Source organism: Somniosus microcephalus, unplaced genomic scaffold, assembly GCF_052327205.1.
Source record: "Somniosus microcephalus isolate GS21.2 unplaced genomic scaffold, FLI_Smic_1.0 unresolved_chr1, whole genome shotgun sequence".
Taxonomy (NCBI): Eukaryota; Metazoa; Chordata; class Chondrichthyes; order Squaliformes; family Somniosidae; genus Somniosus; species Somniosus microcephalus.
The window spans coordinates 76220989-76245659 of record NW_028225179.1 but is presented as its reverse complement, the minus strand read 5'-3'; the positions used below and the strand labels follow the sequence as shown (position 1 = coordinate 76245659).

Here is a 24671-nt window from a genome sequence, read left to right as displayed (position 1 = left end):
CAGCGAAGATTCACCAGACTGATACCTGGGATGGCAGGAATGACGTATGAGGAAGCGATTGGGTCGATTAGGCTTATATTCTCCAGAGTTTAGAAGAATGAGAGGGGATCTCATTGAAACTTATAAAATTCTAACAGGACTAGACAGACTAAGCGTACTAAGCTTAAATAAAGGAGACTATGAAGGTATGAGAGCAGAGTTGACTAAAGTGGACTGGGAAAATAGATTAAAGTGTAAGACGGTACATGAGCAGTGGTGTACATTCAAGGAGATATTTCACAACTTTCAAGAAAAATATATTCCACTGAGGAAAAAGGGGCGTAAAAGAAAAGACAGCCATCCATGGCTAAGTAATAAAGGATAGTATCCGACTGAAGACAAGGGCATATAAAGTAGCCAAATCTAGTGGGAGGATAGAAGATTGGGAAGCATTTAAAAGCCAACAAAGAATAACTAAAAGATTAATTAAGAAAGGGAAGATAGATTATGAAAGTAAATTAGTGTGGCAAAGCCATCAAGAGACTCTTGCAGTAACGTTTATAATTGTCTTTAACCATAGTTGTTACCTTTAAGTGTTTGCTCTGTTCAAACAGCGCGGGATCGATAAAATCGCGATCTGATGCGATGACGTCATCATACGGGTCACGTGACGTTCCCAACGGCGGGAAACGTGATGACGTCATGACGTCAGTGGGGTAGGGCGTTTCGAGCAGTCCTCGTGGATCCAGCTAGTGTACAGACCTGTGTGGAGTTTCTCCTGCATTCTTTTGTTTGTAACTGTTTCAGTACATTAAACCACGTTTGTTTAACTGTCAGTTTCAACCTCAGTATTTTTGTAGTAGTGTGAAGACACCTACATTGGTGACCCCGAAACCTCGCGAACGGTTTTCGCGGTGAACACGGAATGCAGGCCAGTGACGGAAGCCAACGCAGTGGCTTTGAAGCTCCCCCAATTCTGGGAACAACAGGCGGCCTCCTGGTTTGTGCAGGCTGAGGCACAATTTGAGCTCCGCAACATCGTGCAGGCCCAGCTCTGATATTTGTACATGGTCTCCGCCCTCGACAGCGTCGAGGATCATCAGCCTTCTGGAGAACCCCCCGACCGCTGACAAGTATGTCGCCATCAAGACACGGCTGCTGCGGGTATTTGGCCTTACAAAGGTGGAGCGCGCTCGCCGTCTACTTACACTACCCGGGTTAGGCGACTCCAAACCCTCGGAACTAATGAGCCACATGCTAACGCTCCTGGGGTCCGAACCCCAATGTTTCCTGTTTCGCGAGCTATTTCTTAGTCAGCTTCCCGAACAGGTCCAAGCAGCCCTCGCCAGGTCGGACACCGGGGATTGCATTGCGCTCGCCGAAGAGGCGGATAAAATATACGCGGTCCGACAGCAAGACTGCGCCATTGCGCAACGCCCAGCCCCGAAGGGCCCCGCCTCCGACGACCGGTTACTGTTATTACCACGCTCGTTTTGGCCTGAAAGCCCGCTGCTGCCGCCCGCCTTGCAGTTTCGCGCCCAAACCGTCAAACAGACCGCCGCGAGTCAAGAACACCGGAACCGGGGCGTGCCCCGTGGCCACGATGGCGATCCCGGGAATCTTCTGCATTTAACCGACTCCATCTCGGGCCGTCGTTTTTGTGCGACACGGGGGCACAGTGCAGCATACTTCCCGCCTTGGTCCTCGACCTTCAGTCTGGCAGACGGGGTTCCCCCCTCCAAGCTGCCAACGGGGGTGCGATTCGCACTTTCAGGAACCGGCGGGTGCAAGTCTGTTTCGGTGGCCAACGTTTTAGCTGGGATTTCGTCACCGCACAAATTTCGCAGGCTCTCTTGGGTGCCGACGGCCTGTTGGTGGATGTGAAGAATCGTCACCTCGTTCACGCCGCCACGCTCGATGGTATTTCATGTGCGCGCAGCACAGCCGTGCCGCACTCGGTCTCCTGCGCTCAGCCACCTCCCGATGACTTCTCCCGCCTTCTCGGGGATTTCCCCGAATTGACCAAGCCCACCTTTTCAGCTTTGACCGCCAAGCATCGGGTGGAGCACCATATTTCGACGAACGGCTCTCCCGTCTACGACAGGGCGCGACGTTTAGAGCCCAGCAAGCTCGCAGCAGCGAAGGCGGAGTTCGCCGCGACGGAGAGGATGGGGATTATTTGCCGGTCCAGTAGTCCCTGGTCTTCGCCACTCCACTTCGTCCCCAAGCCGGGCGGGGGATGGCGGCCCTGTGGCGACTATCGTCGCCTCAATGATGTAACGACGCCCGACCGTTACCCCGTCCCGCACGTCCAGGACTTCTCCGCGGCATTTGGCGGGGAAGTCAATCTTCTCCAAGGTCGACCTCGTCCGTGGGTACCATCAGGTGCCAGTGCATTCCCAGGATGTTCAAAAGACGGCCGTCATCACCCCTTTTGGACTGTTTGAGTTCCTCCGCATGCCCTTTGGGCTTAAAAACGCGGCGCAGGCGTTCCAGCGCCTTATGGATTCGGTTCTGCGGGATCTCGATTTTTTGTTCGTCTACTTGGATGACATTCTGATTGCCAGCACCACAAAGGAGGAACACCTCAAGCATCTCCGTGTTCTTTTTCGTCGTTTTCAGCAGCACGGCCTCATTGTAAACCCGGCCAAATGCCGTTTCGGCCTGTCGCAACTCGACTTTTTAGGCCACCGCATAACTTCCGAGGGAGCAATGCCGCTTCGAGCTAAGGTGGAGGCGATCACGGCTTTCCCGAAGCCGCAATCCGTGAAGGCCTTACAGGAGTTCCTGGGGATGGTTAATTTTTACCATCGGTTCGTCCCCAGGGCCGCACAACTCATGCGGCCACTCTACGAGGCCCTCAGGGGCAAGACGGGAAAGGAGCCCGTGGGTTGGTCGCAAGACATGGTTCGCACCTTCGGGGATACGAAGACCGCGCTCGCGAACGCGACGATGTTGGCACATCCCCGGCCAGGAGCTACTATCGCCCTCACGACGGACGCGTCGGACTATGCCGTCGGGGCCGTCCAGGAGCAATGGGTCGACGGCGCGTGGCAGCCACTGGCATTTTTCAGCCGCCAGCTGCGGCGGCACGAACGCCGGTACAGTACCTTTGACAGAGAGCTGTTAGCTTTGTTTTTGGTCATCCGCCACTTCCGATTCCTCCTCGAAGGGCGCCGCTTCATTGTGTTTGTCGACCACAAACCGCTGACGTTCGCGATGGCCAAGACTGCCGAACCGTGGTCGGCTCGGCAGCAGAGGCAGCTGACATACATTTCCGAGTTTACCACCGACGTCCGGCACGTGGCCGGCAAGGACAATGTCGTAGCGGATTGCCTCTCCCGCGCCGCCATCCAGGCCGTTCAATTAGGCATGGATTATGTGAGAATGGCTGCTGACCAGGCTACCGACCCAGAGACGCAAGCCTTTCGTGCTGACCCCGCCAGCCTTCAGCCAAGAGATGTACCGTTCCATTCGGTGGGTACCACTCTCCTCTGCGACGTCTCCTTGGGTGATCCACATCCGATTGTTCCGTTGACCTGGCGCTGAGATGTTTTCGACACCATTCACGGGCTGTCGCATCCCGGGGTGCGTGCGTCGCAGAAGCTGCTGGTCTCCAAATTCGTATGGAGAGGGATATGCAAAGACGTCCGTGACTGGGCGAACACTTGTGTGGTTTGTCAGCGGGCCAAGGTGCAACGGCACGTCAGGGCCCCTCTGGCCACCTTCGAGGTACCAGAGCGGCGGTTCGACCACATTCACGTCGACCTGGTGGGTCCACTTCCACCGTCCCGTGGGTTTACACACCTTCTGACGATGGTGGATCGCACCACGAGGTGGCCAGAGGCGGTTCCCCTGACGTCTACCACCTCTGCGAATGTCGCTCGAGCCTTCATTTCATCATGGGTAGCCCATTTCGGTGTTCCGGCGGATATTTCGTCCGACCGCGGGCCGCAATTCTTGTCGGAACTATGGAATGCGGTGGCCTCCGCATTGGGCACGAAACTCCATCGCACTACGGCCTACCACCCGCAGGCGAACGGGTTGTGCGAGCGGTTCCACCGTTCATTGAAGGCGCCGCTCAGGGCCAGCCTTCTGGATGCGGCATGGGTCGATAAACTGCCGTGGGTTATGCTGGGACTGCGCACAGCGCCGAAGGAGGATTTACAATCTTCTGCCACGGAAATGGTTTACGGCCAGCCACTTCGGGTTCCGGGTGAATTCCTGCCGTCACCTACGCGGCCGTGGTCTGCAGCCGGTCAGCGAGAGGCCCACCGGGACGCGGCTCAGTGCTTCAGACCAGTTCCGACCTCGCAGCACGGTTTGCCTTCCTCCAACGTCCCCGTGGAGCTGTCAAAGGCTAAATTCGTCTTTGTACGCCAAGGCGCCCATCGCACCCCGCTCACACCTCCATATGCGGGTCCGTTCCAGGTTCTACAGGCCGGGGACAAGAGTTTCGTGATCGACTTCGGGGGCAAGCCGGATCACATCTCCGTCGATCGCCTCAAGCCTGCGCACCTGGACCTCGAACAGCCAGTCAAACCTGCTCAGCCCCCGCGCCGGGGCCAGCCGCCGGCTACCGTCGCACTGTGCTACCTGCCAGCTCACCACCTGCTCAGCGTTTTCCTCTCCGGGAATTTAGGAGTCGGTCAAACAGGCTTGTCCGACCTCCTCTGCGATTGACGTTCCTCGTTAAAGACAATTCTGGGGGGGCGTATGTGGCAAAGCCATCAAGAGACTCTTGCAGTAACGTTTATAATTGTCTTTAACCATAGTTGTTACCTTTAAGTGTTTGCTCTGTTCAAACAGCGCGGGATCGATAAAATCGCGATCTGACGCGATGACGTCATCACGCGGGTCACGTAACGTTCCCAACGGCGGGAAACGTGACGACGTCATGACGTCAGGGGGGGTAGGGCGTTTCGAGCAGTCCTCGTGGATCCAGCTAGTGTACAGACCTGTGTGGAGTTTCTCCTGCGTTCTTTTGTTTGTAACTGTTTCAGTACATTAAACCACGTTTGTTTAACTGTCAGTTTCAACCTCAGTATTTTCGTAGTAGTGTGAAGACACCTACACTAGCAAAAAAATATAAAAACAGATAGCAAGAGTTTCTACAGTTATATAAAAAGAAAAAGGGTGGCTAAAGTGAATGTTGGTCCCTTAGAGGGCGAGACCGGGAAATTAGTGGTGGGGAACATGGAGATGGCAAAAACGCTGAACAAATATTTTGTATCAGTCTTTACAGTGGAGGACACTAAAAATATCCCAACACTGGACAAACAGGGGCCTATAGGGGGGGGGAGGAGCTAAACACGATTAAAATCACTAAGGTGGTGGTACTCGGTAAGATAATGGGACTAAAGGCGGATAAATCCCCTGGACCTGATGGCTTACATCGTAGGGTCTTGAGAGAAGTAGCAGTAGGGATTGCGGATGCATTAGTGGTCATTTTCCAAAACTCCCTGGATTCAGGAAAGGTCCCAGCAGATTGGAAAACTGCTAATGTAACGCCCTTATTTAAAAAGGGAAGTAGACAAAAGGCTGGAAACTATAAACCAGTTAGCCTAACATCTGTGGTTGGTAAAATGTTGGAGTCCATTATTAAGGAAGCAGTAACAGGACATTTGGATAAGCATAATTTAATCGGACAGAGTTAGCATGGTTTTATGAAGAGGAAGTCATGTTTGACAAATTTGCTCGAATTCTTTGAGGATGTAACATACAGGGTGGATAAAGGGGAACCAGTGGATGTGGTGTATTTGGACTTCCAAAAGGCATTTGACAAGGTGCCACACAAAAGATTACTGCACAAGATAAAAAAATCACGGGACTGGGGGTAATATACTGGCATGGGTGGAAGATTGGCTATTTAACAGAAAACAGAGAGTTGGGATAAATGGTTCATTCTCGGGTTGGCAATCAGTGACTTGTGGTGTTCCGCAAGGGTCAGTGCTGGGACTCCAACTCTTTACAATCTATATTAACGACTTGGAGGAAGGGACCGAGTGCAACATACCCAAGTTTGCTGACGATACAAAGATGGGAGGGAAAGCAGTGAGTGAGGAGGACATAAAAAACCTGCAAAAGGACATCGACAGGCTAAGTGAGTGGGCAGAAATTTGGCAGATGGAATATAATGTTGGAAAGTGTGAGGTTATGCACTTTGGCAGAAAAAATCAAAGAGCAAGTTATTATCTAAATGGAGAGAAACTGCAAAGTGCTACAGTACAAAGGGATCTGGGGGTCCTGGTGCATGAAACACAGAAGATTAGTATGCAGGTACAGCAGGTGATCAGGAAGGCCAATGGAATCTTGGCTTTTATTGCAAGGGGGATGGAGTATAAAAGCAGGGAAGTCTTGCTTCAGTTATACAGGGTACTGGTGAGGCCACACCTGGAATACTGCGTACAGTTTTGGTTTCCATATTTAAGAAAAGATATACTTGCTCTCGAGGCAGTTCAGAGAAGGTTCACTCGGTTGATTCCGGAGATGAGGGGGTTGACTTATGAGGAAAGGTTGAGTAGGTTGGGACTCTACTCATTGGAGTTCAGAAGAATGAGAGGCGATCTTATCGAAACATATAAGATTGTGAGGGGGCTTGATCGGGTGGATGCGGTGAGGATGTTTCCACTGATGGGTGAGACTAGAACTAGGGGGCATAATAATCTTAGAATAAGGGGCTGCCCTTTCAAAACTGAGATGAGGAGCAACTTCTTCACTCAGAGGGTAGTAAATCTATGGAATTTGCTACCTCTGAGAGCTGTGGAAGCTGCGACATTGAGTAAATTTAAAACGGAGATAGACAGTTTCCTAGCTGATAAGGGAATTAGGGGTTACGGGGAGCAGGCAGGGAAGTGGACGTCAGTCTAGGTTCGGATCAGCCATGGTCCTGTTGAATGGCGGAGCAGGCCCGAGGGGCCGTATGGCCTACTCCTGCTCCTACTTCTTATGTTCTTATGACTAAATGCAGGAAGGATGTTCCCGATGGCGGGGGAGTCCAGAACTAGGGGGGTCACAGTCTAAGGATAATGGGTAAGACATTTAGGACAGAGATGAGGAGGAATTTCTTCACCCAGAGAGTGGTGAACCTGTGGAATTCTCTGCCACACAGGGCAGTTGAGGCCAATTCATTAAATATATTCAACAAGGAGTTGGATATATTTCTTGAGGCTAAAGGGATCAAGGGATATGGGGAGAAAGCAGGGACCGGGTACTGAATTTGGATGATCAGCCATGATCTCATTAAATGGCGGAGTGGGCTCGAGGGGCCGAATGGCCTACTCCTGCTCCTATCATCTATGTTTCTCTTCCCGAGTGATCCTCGACCTCACCCCCAGTGATCCTCGACCTCTCGCCCAGTGATCCTCGACCTCTCCCCCGTGATCCTCGACCGCTCGCCCAGTGATCCTCGACCGCTCGCCCAGTGATCCTCGACCTCTCCCCCAGTGATCCTCGACCCCCTCGCCCAGTGATCCTCGATCTCTCGCCCAGTGATCCTCGACCTCTCCCCCAGTGATCCTCGACCCCCTCGCCCAGTGATCCTCGACCTCTCCCCCAGTGATCCTCGACCCCCTCGCCCAGTGATCCTCGACCTCTCGCCCAGTGATCCTCGACCCCCTCGCCCAGTGATCCTCGACCCCCTCGCCCAGTGATCCTCGACCTCTCGCCCAGTGATCTCGACCCCCTCCCCCAGTGATCCTCGACCTCTCGCCCAGTGATCCTGACCTCTCCCCCAGTGATCTTCGACCTCTCGCCCAGTGATCCTGACCTCTCCCCCAGTGATCCTCGACCTCTCCCCCAGTGATCCTCGACCTCTCCCCCAGTGATCCTCGACCCCTCCCCCAGTGATCCTCGACCCCCTCCACCAGTGATCCTCGACCCCCTCTCCCCCAGTGATCCTCGACCCCTCCCCCAGTGATCCTCGACCCCTCGCCCAGTGATCCTCGACCCCTCGCCCAGTGATCTCGACCCCCGCCCCCAGTGATCCTCGACCTCCCCCACTGATCTCGACCCTCTCCCCCAGTGATCTTCGACCTCTCCCCCAGTGATCTTCGACCTCTCCCCCAGTGATCTTCGACCTCTCCCCCAGTGATCCTCGACCTCTCCCCCAGTGATCCTCGACCTCTCCCCGTGATCCTCGACCTCTCCCCCAGTGATCCTCGACCTCTCCCCCAGTGATCCTCGACCTCTCCCCCAGTGATCCTCGACCTCTCGCCCACTGAACTCGACCCCCTCCCCCAGTGATCCTCGACCTCTCCCCCAGTGATCTTCGACCTCTCCCCCAGTGATCCTCGACCTCTCCCCCAGTGATCCTCGACCTCTCCCCCAGTGATCCTCGACCTCTCCCCCAGTGATCCTCGACCTCTCCCCCAGTGATCCTCGACCCCTCGCCCAGTGATCCTCGACCTCCCCCCGTGATCCTCGACCTCTCCCCCACTGATCTCGACCCCCTCCCCCAGTGATCCTCGACCTCCCCCACTGATCTCGACCCCCTCCCCCAGTGATCCTCGACCTCTCCCCCAGTGATCTTCGACCTCTCCCCCAGTGATCTTCGACCTCTCCCCCAGTGATCCTCGACCTCTCCCCCAGTGATCCTCGACCTCTCCCCCAGTGATCCTCGACCTCTCCCCCAGTGATCCTCGACCCCCTCCCCCAGTGATCCTCGACCTCTCCCCCAGTGATCCTCGACCTCTCCCCCAGTGATCTTCGACCTCTCCCCCAGTGATCCTCGACCTCTCCCCCAGTGATCCTTGACCTCTCCCCCAGTGATCCTCGACCTCTCCCCCAGTGATCTTCGACCTCTCCCCCAGTGATCCTCGACCTCTCCCCCAGTGATCCTCGACCTCTCCCCCAGTGATCCTCGACCCCCCCCTCCACTGGACTCACCCAGTTCACGGTTTGCTTTCTCCAGCGCTCCTTTCCCTCCGTTCATCACGTCCACTTCATACACCTCTGCCGGCTGGGCCGACACTTGGAAAGTCTCGATGGGTTGTTGATAGACACACTCTGTCATCCGATCGTAAAAGGCAGCCAGCAGCTCACATCGGGCAGCAGCTCCGCACCGCTCCACCTCACCGACCTGCAACTGTCCCACAAACCAGCAATACAATCACAGAATCATTGACAATTACAGAACAGGAGATGGCCATTCGGCCCGTCATGTCTGTGCCGGCCGACAAAGAGCTATCCATCCTAATCCCACTTTCCAGCTCTTGGTCCGAGGTCTTGTAGGTTACGGCACTTCAAGTGCACATCCAAGTACTTTTTAAATGTGATGATGGATTCTGCCTCCACCACCCTTTCAGGCAGTGAGTTCCAGACCCCCACCACCCTCTGGGTGAAAAAAGTTCTCAACTTCCCTCTAATCCTTCGACCAATAACTTTAAATCTGGTTATTGACCTCTCTAAGGGAAATAGGACCTTCCTATCCACTCTATCTAGGCCCCTCATAATTTTAAACACCTCAATTAAGTCTCCCCTCAGCCTCCTCTCTTCCAAAGAAAACAACCCCAGCCTATTCAATCTTTCCTCAATGCTAAAATTCCCGAGCCCAGGCAACATCCTCGTAAATCTCCTCTGTACCCTCTCTAGTGCAATCACATCACATGCGGTGACCAGAACTGTACGCAGTATTCTAGCTGTGGTCTAACTAGTGTTTTATACAGTTCAAGCATAACCCCCTGCTCTTATATTCTATGCCTCGGCTAATAAAGGCAAGTATCCCGTATGCCTTCTTAGCCACCTTATCTACCTGTCCTGCTACCTTCAGGGATCTGTGGACATGCACTCCAAGGTGTCTCTGTTCCTCTACACTACTCGGTGTTCTACCATTTATTGTGTATTGTTAGCCCTCCCCAAATGCATTACCTCACACTTCTCTGGATTTAATTCCATTTGCCACTTTTCTGCCCACCTGACCAGTTCATTGATATCTTCCTGCAGTCTGCAGCTTTCTTCTACATTATCAACTACACGGCCAATTTTTGTATCATCTGCAAACTTCTTAATCATACTTCCTACATTCAAGTCCAAATCATTGATATACACCACAAAAAGCAAAGGACCCAGTACTGAGCCCTGTGGAACCCAACTGGAAACAGCCTTCCAGTCACAAAAACACCCGTCGACCATTACCCTTTGTTTCCTGCCACCGAGCCAATTTTGGATCCAACTTGCCACTTTCCCTTGGATTCCATGGGCTTTTACTTTTCTGACCAGTCGGCCATTTGGGACCTTGTCAAAAGCCTCGCTAAAATCCATATAGACTACATCAAGCGCACTACCTTCATCGACCCTCCTTGATACTTCCTCAAAAAATTCAATCAAGTTAGTCAGACACGACCTTCCCTTAACAAATCCATGCTGACTATCCTTGATTGATTAGTGACTTTCTAAATGACAATTAATACTGTTCCTCGGAATTTATTCCAACAATTTGTCCACCACCGAGGTTAGGCTGAATGGCCTATAATTACTCGGCCTATCCCTTTCTCCCTTTTTAAACAACGGTACAACATTAGCAGTCCTCCAGTCCTCTGGCACCACATCTGTAGCCAGAGAGGATTGGAAAATGATGGTCAGGGACTCCGCTATTTCCTCCCTTGCTTCTCTTAACAGTCTGGGATAAATTTCATCTGGGCCTGGGGATTTATCTACTTTCAAAGATGCTAAAACCTTTAATATTTCCTCTCACTATGGTAATCTCACCATATATTTCACATTTCTCCTCCTTAACTACAATGTCTGCGTCGTCCCTCTCTTTTGTGAAGACAGACGCAAAGTGTTCATTAAGAACCATGTTCACGTCTTCCGCCTCCACACACAGGTTACCTTTATGGTCCCTAATAGGCCCTATTCTTTCTTTAGTTAAACATCTTTGGGTTTTCCTTGATTTTACTTGCCAATATTTATCCATGCCCTCTCTTTGCTTTCCTAATTTCCTTTTTAATTTCACCCCTGCACTTTCTATACTCCTCTAGGTTTTCTGCAGTATTGAGTCCTCGGTATCTGTCATAAGCTTCCCTTTTTTTGCCTTATCCTACCCTGACCCTCGACATCCAGGGGGTTGGAGATTTGGGAGTCCCACCCTTGGTCTTTGTGGGAACATACTTGCTCCGAACCCTCCGGATCTCCTCCTTGAATGCCTCCCACTGCTCTGACACTGACTTGCCTTCAAGCAGCTGTTTCCAGTCCACTTTTGCTCAGTCACATCTCAGTTTAGTAAAATTGGCCTTCCCCAATCGAGAACTTTTATTCCTGGTCTATCTTTGTCCTTTTCTATAACTACCCTAAATCTAACTGAATTATGATCATTAACCCCAAAATGCTCTCCCACTGATACCCCTTCCACCTGCCCAGCTTCATTCCCTAAAACGAGGTCCAGAACTGCCACCACTCTTGTTGGGCTTGCTATGTACTGGCTGAAAAAGTTCTCCTGAAAGCATTTTAAGAATTCTGCACCCTCTATACTTTTTACACTGATTTTATCCCAGTTAATATTAGGGTAGTTGAAATCTAGCCATAGAGGAGAGAAAACACCATTAGACCAGCAACCAGAGACTAGAGATAAGACAAGACAGAGTCGGACGGAACGGCTGCACTCCCACACGGAACAAAAGCAACAGACACACAATACAAGGGGTGCCACACAGACCGACCAGCATGCTGACTCGCAATCTTCCCCCACCACCATGGAACCACAAGCGAGCCGCTCACAAGAGGTACGCACACACCAGACACCCCAGCCCAGCACACACACTATGAGTCCAGGCGAAAGCCACCAGACAGTAAACACAAACAAGGCTGACGTCGTAATACTCATAGACTCAAATGGGAAATTTCTATGGGAGAAAAAGCTCTTCCCTAGAAGTAAAGTAGAAAAGATTTGGTGCCCAACAACAGACAGAGCCATGGGATGGCTGACCAAAGCCAGATTAGGCTCCCCCCAACACATAATAATACACACGGGCACAAATGACCTAAAGGCCAAACAGAAAGAGGTAGCAACATCGCTCAGAGCAATGATTAGGAAGGCAAGCAGTACATTTCCAAACACTAGAATCACTGTTTCCACAATATTGCCGAGAACAGACTTCAACAACAACACAATTCATGAGATAAATGCCAGCATAGCAACAGAATGCGAATCAAACCACAACGTACACCTGGCCCAACACCCCACCCTCGATGAAGAATGTCTTTACGACCACGTCCACATCCAAAGGCAAAAAATATCGATCTTTGCTAAAGCCCTGAAGGACGTCGCTTTTAACCGGGTCCATACCCAGACTCCAAGAGGACCCCCCCCCGACCACCAGAGATCAGCGGGGTACATATCAGGAACACTACAAAGACCACCACCACACCAACCGAGACCAGAGAGGATCCCCATGCAAAACAACATTATCAGACCTGCACCACTCCTGTCCCACAGGGGAATAGGACCGCTACCAGCCAGACAGAGGGAGAGATGCACAGGACGTACGCAATACCTCAGACAGAAACAATCCATTAAGAGACAATAAGCAGATGTGCAGCAGCATCTACTTCCGCCTTATGGATCAAGGACTAATTAATAGAAAGAACTGTAACCAAATTGTATTAACTTTTGTAGACAACTGGGGTGATCTTTTTTTTTCCCCACACTTAGACACGACAAACACGTACCACTCTTTAACCTATCATAGAAAAAGATAAAACTTAACATGAAATCCTTATATATTTCGACCTGGAATATCCAAGGTCTACGCTCTTCACTGCGAGAAGTGAAGAGTAGGACCCCAGAGTTCATAGAGGAAACTAAAGATCTAGATATTATCATTTTACAGGAAACTTGGTATAAAGGAAAAGGACACACCGGCTGTCCCCAAGGGTACACTGAGCTAGTGGTCCCCTCCAATAAATTACCAAGTGTAACCCAAGGCAGAGACTCCGGAGGCATACTGATCTGGTTTAAAACAGAACTTAAGAATTACATCAAATTGATAAAAAAGGGCGAAAACCATATGTGGCTCAAACTTGAGAGGGAGATTATCTCAAACACCCAAGATGTTTACATTTGCGCACTTTATATCCCTCCAATCGATTCCCCGTACTACAAAGAGGACACCTTCTCCAACATGGAGGGGGAAATTATCCAATACCAGGCCCAGGGGAACGTGTTGATCTGTGGGGACCTCAATTCAAGAACGGGCGAAGAACCAGACTTCACCAATAATCAGGGAAACAATTACGTATTCGGGAATAACCACTTTGACATCCCTTCCCTTCCATACAGGCATAACTGCGACAAGCAGTCAAATACCAACGGTAAACAGCTACTACAGCTCTGTCGAAACCTGGGTCTGTACATTGTCAATGGTAGGTTCATAGGAGACCTCCTAGGAAGATCGACCTACTGCTCACCTCTTGGCTGCAGCACAGTAGACTATATGATTACAGACTTGGACCCATCCTCTTTCAGAGCATTCACAGTCAAACCACAAACAACACTGTCAGATCACAGTCAAATTACTATGTTTCTCAAAAAGACAGAAACAAACAACATAGAAACACAACCCAGTAAACTGTACAACACCAAAAAATCGTACAGATGGGCCAAAAACGACACGGAAAAATACCAGAAAACAATTAGCAATGCATCAACTCAAGCTCTCTTAGACACCTTTCTGGATAACATATACACTCACAATAAAGAAGGCGTAAACCGGGCAGTTAGTAAACTAAACAATATTTTTGATAATTTGGCAACAAATGCAAACTTGAAAGCTCGCAAGAACAAACCCAGAACAAAAAACTATGAAAAATGGTTTGACCATGATTGCCATAACGAGGAAAAAACTTAGAAAACTATCAAACCAAAAACACAGACATCCAGAAAACGAGGAATTACGCCTTACTTATTGTCAGACGCTAACACAATACAGAAACACACTCAGGACCAAAAAAGAGCAATTTATTAAGAATACACTCAGCTCCATGGAGGAATCCATTGAGTCGAATTGTTTCTGGGACAACTTGAAAACACTACACAAAAAACAACACGACGATTTGTCCATTGAAAAATTATACCAGAAAAACACACTAGGACCAGAGCAACACCAAATACGCAAAAAACTTGAAAAGCTTGAAATGGCCATAAAAGATAACCAAAACCCGCTAGACGCCATAATAACAGAAAAAGAACTTCTTGAAAAACTCAAGGACCTGCGACCAGGAAAAGCTTGCGGGACAGACGGCATACTAAACGAGATGATTAAACACGCAGACGACAAACTGAAACTGGCTATCCTAAAACTCTTCAACTTGGTTCTGAGTGTCGGTTATTTCCCTGACATCTGGAACAAAGGACTCATAACACCCATATACAAAAGTGGGGACAAAATCGACCCAAACAACTATCGAGGCATCTGTGTAAACAGTAACCTGGGGAAGGTATTCTGTAGCATCATAAACAAAAGACTTATAAACTTCCTTGAAGAGCACAATGTCTTGAGTAAAAGCCAAATTGGATTCCTGCCAAACTATAGAACATCCGATCATATCTTCACCCTACAGACCCTAATTGACAAACACGTTCACCATAACAAAAGCAAAATCTACGCATGCTTTGTAGATTTCCAGAAGGCTTTCGACTCCATCTGGCATGACGGTTTATTCCTGAAACTTATCGAAAGCGGGGTAGGAGGTAAAACATATGATGTAATTAAATCAATGTATACAAACAATAAATGTGCAGTTAAAATTGGAGACAAACAAACAAAATACTTCCCACAGGGGCGGGGGGTGACGCAGGGCTCGCCAATCTCACCGACACTCTTTAATATTTACATTAATGGATTGGCAAAACTACTTGAACAATCTACAGCACCCGGCCTCACCCTATATGAATCCAAGGTTAAATTCCTCCTCTATGCCGACGACCTGGTTCTGCTGTCACCAACTAAGGAGGGTCTACAGCAGAACCTGGACCTGCTGGAGTCGTACTGCCAGACTTGGGCCCTGACAATAAATCCCCAAAAAACCAAAGTCCTTGTGTTCCAGCAAAGATCCAAACAACATGGACCCACAATAAATTTCACAGTAGGAACAACCAAAATTGAACAAACCACTCACTACACATACTTGGGCTTAAAAATCAGTTCTACGGGAAACTTCAAACTGGCTGTGAATGAACTGAAAGAGAAAGCAAGAAGGGCTTTCTATGCCATCAAAAAATCAATCCAAATAGAAATCCCAATTAGCATTTGGCTCAAAATTTTCAAATCAGTAATTGAACCAATTGCATTCTATGGCAGTGAGGTCTGGGGACCACTAACACAACAAGATTTTGCAAAATGGGACAAACACCCAATTGAGATCCTACATGCGGAATTCTGTAAAAGTATCCTCCGGACTCAAAGGAAAACAGTAAACAACGCATGCAGGGCGGAACTAGGCCAATACCCATTAATAATCACTATCCAAAAAAGAGCCACCAAATTTTGGAATCACCTACAAATGAGCAACCCCCAATGCTATCACTACGACGCCCTGAAATGCCAAGAGCTGACCATAAAGAAGAATACCCTCAGTCAACTAGTCCTGGGACTCAATAAAGTAACTAATAACAATACTAACAATAACCAGCCCCAGGACAGTGACAGGGTAACACAAAGAATTCGACCCAACACAATCGTCGCTAAGCAAAAGGAAAAATATCTGTCATATTGGGCAGAAACAACAAAAACCCAAAGCAAACTCAATTGCTACTTGGCCCTAAACAGACAATACAACATAGCTGATTACCTGACCATGGTAAAGGATAACAAACTGAGAAGAACCTTGACAAGGTACAGACTTAGCGAACATAGCCTAGCGATCGAAAAAGGCAGACACAGGCAGACCAGGCTGCCAAGAGAAGACAGGATATGCTCTCACTGCAGTCAGGGAGTAGTTGAGACAGAGATGCACTTCCTCACAGCCTGTGGAAAATATCAGGGCATCAGAGAGAATTTCTATCAAAAATTCTCACAAATATGCCCTGAATTCAGAAATCTGACTGACAACCAAAAACTCCCATTCCTACTGGGGGAGGAGAGAAGCTGTGTAACACTGGCGGCACACTATGTTACAGCTTGCCATGAACAGAGGGACAACCAGTAAACTAAGACAAGAGTATATATAAACAAGGCGAAAATATATTTATAAACTCAGGGATATACCTGTTTATACACTGTATGAATGGAACCGCGTTTATGTCTTCAACCATAAATGTATTTTGATGCTTTGGCAACATAAGATGTACCTTATCATGCCAATAAAGCGATTTGTATTGTATTGTATTGTACTGCCCTATAGTTTTTGCACTTCAGAAATTTGCCGACATATTTGTCATTCTATCTCCCTCTGACTGTTTGGGGATCTATAATACACTCCCCAGCAGTGTGATTGCCCCTTTTTTGTTCTTCAGTTCAACCCATATGGTCTCATTTGATGATCCTTCTCACATATCACCCCTCCTCACAGCTGTAATTGTTTCTTTAACCAATACTGCGATCCCCCTCTCTATCTCGTCTAAACCAGGAATGTTGAGCTGCCATTCCTGCCCTTGTCTCAGCAATAGCTATATCATCATACTTCCACGTGTCTATCTGTGCCCTCAGCTCATCTGCCTTATTCACTATACTCCTTGTATTGAAGTATATACCATTTAGCACTGCCAAACCCCTTTGTTGTCTATTTTCTAGCCCATGTTTCCTCTGCCTTCCGAACTCTCACTTACTAATTTTCTGCTTTCCATTTTCAGCTTTGTTTCTCTCCCTTCTGAATCTACTCTCAGGTTCCCATCTCCTGCCAAGCTAGTTTGAACCCCCCCCCAACAGCACTAGCAAACTCCCCTGTAAGGATGTTGGTCCCGTTCCGGTTGAGGTGCAACCCGTCCGGCTTGTACAGTTCCCACCACCCCCAGGACCGCTCCCAATGCCTCAGGAACCTAAAGCCCTCCATCCTGTACCAACTCTTTAGCCACACATTCATCTGCTCTATCCTCCTATTTCTGTACTCATTAGCTCGTGGCACTGGGAGTAATCCAGAGATTACTACCTTTGAGTTCCTGCTTATTAATCTCTTTCCTAGCTCCCTATAGTCTGTCTGCAGGACCTCATCCCTCTTTCTACCTATGTCACTGATCCTGATATGGACCAAGACCTCTGGCTGTTCACCCTCCCCCCTCAGAGTGTCCTGCAGCTGCTCAGTAGCATCCTTGACCCTGGCACCAGGGAGGCAACGTACCATCCTGGAGAAACGTCTGCGGCCGCAGAAATGCCTGTTGGTTCCCCTAACTATCAAATCCCTTATCGCTATTGCTTTTCTTAGCTTCCTCTCTCCACCACCCCCCCACCCACCGTGCCATGGCTGTGCTCCCCAGAGGAACCATTTAGAACTGAATACCAGTGATAACAATATTACCAACCAATGCTTGGAAACGGAAACCCCCCGTCAGTGGGTGGGAGTGTGAGCTGGGGGGAGAGGTAACGGAGCCCCCCATCAGTGGGTGGGAGTGAGAGCTGGGGGGTAACGGAGCCCCCCAGTCAGTGGGTGGGAGAGTGAGCTGCGGGGGGGGGGGGGGGGGGGTAACGGAGACCCCCGTCAGTGGGTGGGACAGAGCGTGGGGGAAGGGGTAACGGAAACCCCCATCAGTGGGTGGGACAGTGCGTGGGGGGAGGGGTAACGGAGCCCCCCGTCAGTGGGTGGGAGAGTGAGCTGGGGGGGGGGGGGGGGGGCGGTGGGGAACAGTGAGCTGGGGAGGGGGGTTAACGGAGCCCCCCATCAGTGGGTGGGACAGTGAGCTGGGGGGAGGGGTAAAAGAGCCCCCCGTCAGTGGGTGGGACAGTGAGCTGGGGGGGGGTAAACGGAAACCACCCCCGTCAGTGGGTGGGACGGTGTTCTGAGGCATTGGTGACACCCATCAGTGTGTGAGTGTTTTGGTGCCCGGTGTCCGTCTATCCCAGTGTCTGGTGTCCGTCTATCCCAGTGTCTGCTGTCCCGCTCTGTGCCTGGTGTCTGTCTATCCCAGTGTCTGGTGTCCGTCTATCCCAGTGTCTGCTGTCCCTATCGGTGCCCTGTTTCTGTCTCTCGCAGTGTCTGCTGTCCGTATCGGTGCCCGGCGTCCGTCTAGCCCAGTGTCTGCTGTCCCTCTTGGTGCCTGGTGTCTGTCTATCCCGGAGTCTGGTGTCCCTCTCGGTGCCCTGTTTCTGTCTATCCCAGTGTCTGGTGTCCATCTATCCCAGTGTCCACTGTCCCTCTCGGTGCCCGCTGTCCGTCTATCCCAGTGCCCGGTCTGTCTATCCCAATGCCCGCTGTCCCTTTTGGTGCTTGGTGTCTGTCTATCCCGGAGTCTGGTGTCCCTCTCGGTGCCCTGTTTCTGTCTATCCCAGTGTCTGGTGTCCATCTATCCCAGTGTCCACTGTCCCTCTCGGTGCCCGCTGTCCGTCTATCCCAGTGCCCGCTGTCTGTCTATCCCAATGCCCGCTGTCCATCTATCCCAGTGCCCGCTGTCCCTTTTGGTGCTTGGTGTCTGTCTATCCCGGAGTCTGGTGTCCGTCTATCCCAGTGTCTGTTGTCCCTCTGTGTCCGGTGTCTGTCTCGGTGCCCACTGTCCGTCTATCCCGGTGTCTGTCTATCCCAGTGTCTGGTGTCCGTCTCGGTGCCCTGTGTCAGTCTATCCAGGTGGCTAGTGTCCGTCTATCCCAGTGTCTGGTGTCCGTCTCAATGCCTAGTGTGTGTCTATCCCGGAGTCTGGTGTCCGTCTATCTCGGTGCCCAGTGTATGTCCTAGTGGCCGTTTTGAACACGGGCCCATTACTCTCACCTTCAGGAGATACCGGCCGGAGCACTCAATGCGATCCACCGCCGTTAACCCGATGGACTGACAGATGGAGACAGCATTGGTCGACCAGGCTGTGGAGAAGTTCAACCTGAGGCAGGAAAATATAAAAACGGGGTCAGGAGCGAAGACCGAGAAGCAGACATCACAGCCCAGAGAACGGGCCCCAACACGGCCCAGAGACCGGCCCCAAACACAGCCAGGTGAACGGGCCCATCCTGTACACGCTCTCACCCACAGGGACATCTCTGGAACACGCTCACACCCACAGCGACCTCTCCCGTACACGCTCACACCCACAGGGACCAATCCCGTACACGCTCACACCCACAGGGACATCTCCCGTACATGCTCACACCCACAGGGACCTCTCCCGTACATGCTCACACCCACAGGGACCTCTCCCGTACACTCACACCCACAGGGACCTCTCCCGTACACACTCACACCCACAGGGACCTCTCCCGTACACGCTCTCACCCACAGGGACCTCTCCCGTACACGCTCATACCCACAGGGACCTCTCCCGTACACACTCACACCCACAGGGACCTCTCCCGTACACGCTCACACCCACAGGGACCTCTCCCGTACACGCTCACACCCACAGGGACCTCTCCCGTACACGCTCACACCCACAGGGACCTCTCCCGTACACGCTCACACCCACAGGGACCTCTCCCGTAGACGCTCACACCCACAGGGACCTCTCCCGTACACTCACACCCACAGGGACCGCTCCTGTACACGCTCACACCCACAGGGACATCTCCCGTACACGCTCACACCCACAGGGACCGCTCCCGTACACGCTCACACCCACAGGGACATCTCCCGTACCCGCTCCAACCCACAGGGACCTCTCCCGTACACTCACACCCACAGGGACCTCTCCCGTACACGCTCACACCCACAGGGACCTCTCCCGTACACGCTCACACCCACAGGGACCTCTCCCGTACACTCACACCCACAGGGACCTCTCCCGTACACTCACACCTACAGGGACCTCTCCCGTACACGCTCACACCCACAGGGACCTCTCCCGTACACTCACACCCACAGGGACCTCTCCCGTACACGCTCACACCCACAGGGACCTCTCCCGTACACACTCACACCCACAGGGACCAATCCCGTACACGCTCACACCCACAGGGACCTCTCCCGTTCACGCTCACACCCACAGGGACCTCTCCCGTACACGCTCACACCCACAGGGACCTCTCCCGTACACGCTCACACCCACAGGGACCTCTCCCGTACACGCTCACACCCACAGGGACCTCTCCCGTACACGCTCACACCCACAGGGACCTCTCCCATACACACACACCCACAGGGACCTCTCCCGTACACGCTCACACCCACAGGGACCTCTCCCGTACACACTCTCACCCACAGGGACCTCTCCCGTACACACTCACACCCACAGGGACCAATCCCGTACACGCTCACACCCACAGGGACATCTCCCGTACACTCTCACACCCACAGGGACCTCTCCCGTAGACGCTCCAACCCACAGGGACCTCTCCCGTACACACTCACACCCACAGGGACCTCTCCTGTACACACTCACACACACAGGGACCTCTCCCGTACACTCACACCCACAGGGACCTCTCCCGTACACTTACACCCACAGGGACCTCTCCCGTACACTCACACCCACAGGGACCTCTCCCGTACACTCACACCCACAGGGACCTCTCCCGTACACTTACACCCACAGGGACCTCTCCCGTACATGCTCACACACACAGGGACCTCTCCCGTACACTCACACCCACAGGGACCTCTCCCGTACACACTCACACCCACAGGGACCTCTCCTGTACACCCTCACCCACAGGGACCTCTCCCGTGCACGCTCACACCCACAGGGACATCTCCCGTACACTCTCACACCCACAGGGACCTCTCCCGTAGACGCTCCAACCCACAGGGACCTCTCCCGTACACACTCACACCCACAGGGACCTCTCCTGTACACGCTCACACACACAGGGACCTCTCCCGTACACTCACACCCACAGGGACCTCTCCCGTACACTTACACCCACAGGGACCTCTCCCGTACATGCTCACACACACAGGGACCTCTCCCGTACACTCACACCCACAGGGACCTCTCCCGTACACACTCACACCCACAGGGACCTCTCCTGTACACCCTCACCCACAGGGACCTCTCCCGTGCACGCTCACACCCACAGGGACCTCTCCTGTACACGGTCACCCACAGGCACCTCTCCCGTACACGCTCACTCCCACAGGGACCTCTCCCGTACACACACAGACCCAAAGAGACCTCTCCCGTACACGGTCTCCCACAGGGACCTCTCCCGTACACGGTCACACACACAGGGACCTCTCCCGTACACGCTCACACTGAGTGACCTCTCCTGTACACACTCACACCCACAGGGACCGCTCCCTTACACGCTCACACCCACAGGGACCTCCCCCGTACACGCTCACACCAACAGGGACCTCTCCCATACATACTCTCACCCACAGGGACCTCTCCCGTACACTCACACCCACAGGGACCTCTCCCGTACACTCACACCCACAGGGACCTCTCCCGTACACTCACACCCACAGGGACCTCTCCCGTACACTCTCACCCACAGGGACCTCTCCCGTACACGCTCACACCCACAGGGACCTCTCCCGTACACGCTCACACCCACAGGGACCTCTCCCGTACACTCACACCCACAGGGACCTCTCCCGTACACTCACACCCACAGGGACCTCTCCCGTACACTCACACCCACAGGGACCTCTCCTGTACACCCTCACCCAATACAATACAATACAAATCGCTTTATTGGCATGATAAGGTACATCTTATGTTGCCAAAGCATCAAAATACATTTATGGTTGAAGACATAAACGCGGTTCCATTCATACAGTGTATAAACAGGTATATCCCTGAGTTTATAAATATATTTTCGCCTTGTTTATATATACTCTTGTCTTAGTTTACTGGTTGTCCCTCTGTTCATGGCAAGCTGTAACATAGTGTGCCGCCAGTGTTACACAGCTTCTCTCCTCCCCCAGTAGGAATGGGAGTTTTTGGTTGTCAGTCAGATTTCTGAATTCAGGGCATATTTGTGAGAATTTTTGATAGAAATTCTCTCTGATGCCCTGATATTTTCCACAGGCTGTGAGGAAGTGCATCTCTGTCTCAACTACTCCCTGACTGCAGTGAGAGCATATCCTGTCTTCTCTTGGCAGCCTGGTCTGCCTGTGTCTGCCTTTTTCGATCGCTAGGCTATGTTCGCTAAGTCTGTACCTTGTCAAGGTTCTTCTCAGTTTGTTATCCTTTACCATGGTCAGGTAATCAGCTATGTTGTATTGTCTGTTTAGGGCCAAGTAGCAATTGAGTTTGTTTTGGGTTTTTGTTGTTTCTGCCCAATATGACAGATATTTTTCCTTTTGCTTAGCGACGATTGTGTTGGGTCGAATTCTTTGTGTTACCCTGTCACTGTCCTGGGGCTGGTTATTGTTAGTATTGTTATTAGTTACTTTATTGAGTCCCAGGACTAGTTGACTGAGGGTATTCTTCTTTATGGTCAGCTCTTGGCATTTCAGGGCGTCGTAGTGATAGCATTGGGGGTTGCTCATTTGTAGGTGATTCCAAAATTTGGTGGCTCTTTTTTGGATAGTGATTATTAATGGGTATTGGCCTAGTTCCGCCCTGCATGCGTTGTTTACTGTTTTCCTTTGAGTCCGGAGGATACTTTTACAGAATTCCGCATGTAGGATCTCAATTGGGTGTTTGTCCCATTTTGCAAAATCTTGTTGTGTTAGTGGTCCCCAGACCTCACTGCCATAGAGTGCAATTGGTTCAATTACTGATTTGAAAATTTTGAGCCAAATGCTAATTGGGATTTCTATTTGGATTGATTTTTTGATGGCATAGAAAGCCCTTCTTGCTTTCTCTTTCAGTTCATTCACAGCCAGTTTGAAGTTTCCCGTAGAACTGATTTTTAAGCCCAAGTATGTGTAGTGAGTGGTTTGTTCAATTTTGGTTGTTCCTACTGTGAAATTTATTGTGGGTCCATGTTGTTTGGATCTTTGCTGGAACACAAGGACTTTGGTTTTTTGGGGATTTATTGTCAGGGCCCAAGTCTGGCAGTACGACTCCAGCAGGTCCAGGTTCTGCTGTAGACCCTCCTTAGTTGGTGACAGCAGAACCAGGTCGTCGGCATAGAGGAGGAATTTAACCTTGGATTCATATAGGGTGAGGCCGGGTGCTGTAGATTGTTCAAGTAGTTTTGCCAATCCATTAATGTAAATATTAAAGAGTGTCGGTGAGATTGGCGAGCCCTGCGTCACCCCCCGCCCCTGTGGGAAGTATTTTGTTTGTTTGTCTCCAATTTTAACTGCACATTTATTGTTTGTATACATTGATTTAATTACATCATATGTTTTACCTCCTACCCCGCTTTCGATAAGTTTCAGGAATAAACCGTCATGCCAGATGGAGTCGAAAGCCTTCTGGAAATCTACAAAGCATGCGTAGATTTTGCTTTTGTTATGGTGAACGTGTTTGTCAATTAGGGTCTGTAGGGTGAAGATATGATCGGATGTTCTATAGTTTGGCAGGAATCCAATTTGGCTTTTACTCAAGACATTGTGCTCTTCAAGGAAGTTTATAAGTCTTTTGTTTATGATGCTACAGAATACCTTCCCCAGGTTACTGTTTACACAGATGCCTCGATAGTTGTTTGGGTCGATTTTGTCCCCACTTTTGTATATGGGTGTTATGAGTCCTTTGTTCCAGATGTCAGGGAAATAACCGACACTCAGAACCAAGTTGAAGAGTTTTAGGATAGCCACCCACAGGGACCTCTCCCGTACACGCTCACACCCACAGGGACCTCTCCCGTACACGCTCACACCCACAGGGACCTCTCCCGTACACTCACACCCACAGGGACCTCTCCCGTACACTCACACCCACAGGGGCCTCTCCCGTACACTCACACCCACAGGGACCTCTCCCGTACACCCACACCCACAGGGACCTCTCCCATACACGCTCACACCCACAGGGACCTCTCCCGTACACGCTCACACCCACAGGGACCTCTCCCGTACACGCTCACACCCACAGGGACCTCTCCCGTACACGCTCACACCCACAGGGACCTCTCCCGTACACGCTCACACCCACAGGGACCTCTCCCGTACACGCTCACACCCACCGGGACCTCTCCCGTACACGCTCACACCCACAGGGACCTCTCCCGTACACGCTCACACCCACAGGGACCTCTCCCGTACACCCGCAGGGACCTCTCCCGTACACTCACACCCACAGGGACCTCTCCCGTACACTAACACCCACAGGGACCTCTCCCGTACACGGTCACACCCACAGGGACCTCTCCCGTACACGGTCACACCCACAGGGACCTCTCCCGTACACTCACACCCACAGGGACCTCTCCCGTACACGCTCACACCCACAGGGACCTCTCCCGTACGCTCACACCCACAGGGACATCTCCTGTACACGCTCACTCCCACAGGGACCTCTCCCATACACGCTCACACCCACAGGGACCTCTCCCGTAGACGCTCACACCCACAGGGACCTCTCCCGTACACTCACACCCACAGGGACCGCTCCCGTACACGCTCACACCCACATGGACATCTCCCGTACACGCTCACCCACAGGGACCTCTCCCGCACACGCTCACACCCACAGGGACCGCTCCCGCACACGCTCACACCCACAGGGACCGCTCCCGTACACGCTCACACCCACAGGGACCTCTCCCGTACCCGCTCCAACCCACAGG

At 51.4% G+C, this 24671-nt stretch overlaps 1 protein-coding gene across 1 annotated transcript in view; it reads right to left on the bottom strand.

Annotated features, from left to right (window-relative positions):
- Positions 1 to 3345: 3345 nt before the first annotated feature.
- The window catches only part of LOC147095504 (phosphoribosylformylglycinamidine synthase-like), an 81761-nt gene continuing 60435 nt past the window's right edge, over positions 3346 to 24671 (bottom strand). Inside the window, exons 4-6 of the mRNA XM_085973652.1 lie at positions 18829 to 18934; positions 8866 to 9064; positions 3346 to 3635 (exon numbers count right to left, since the gene is read on the bottom strand). Coding sequence (XP_085829778.1) covers positions 3346 to 3635; positions 8866 to 9064; positions 18829 to 18934 — 595 coding nt within the window. The remainder of the gene's footprint in view (positions 3636 to 8865; positions 9065 to 18828; positions 18935 to 24671) is intronic.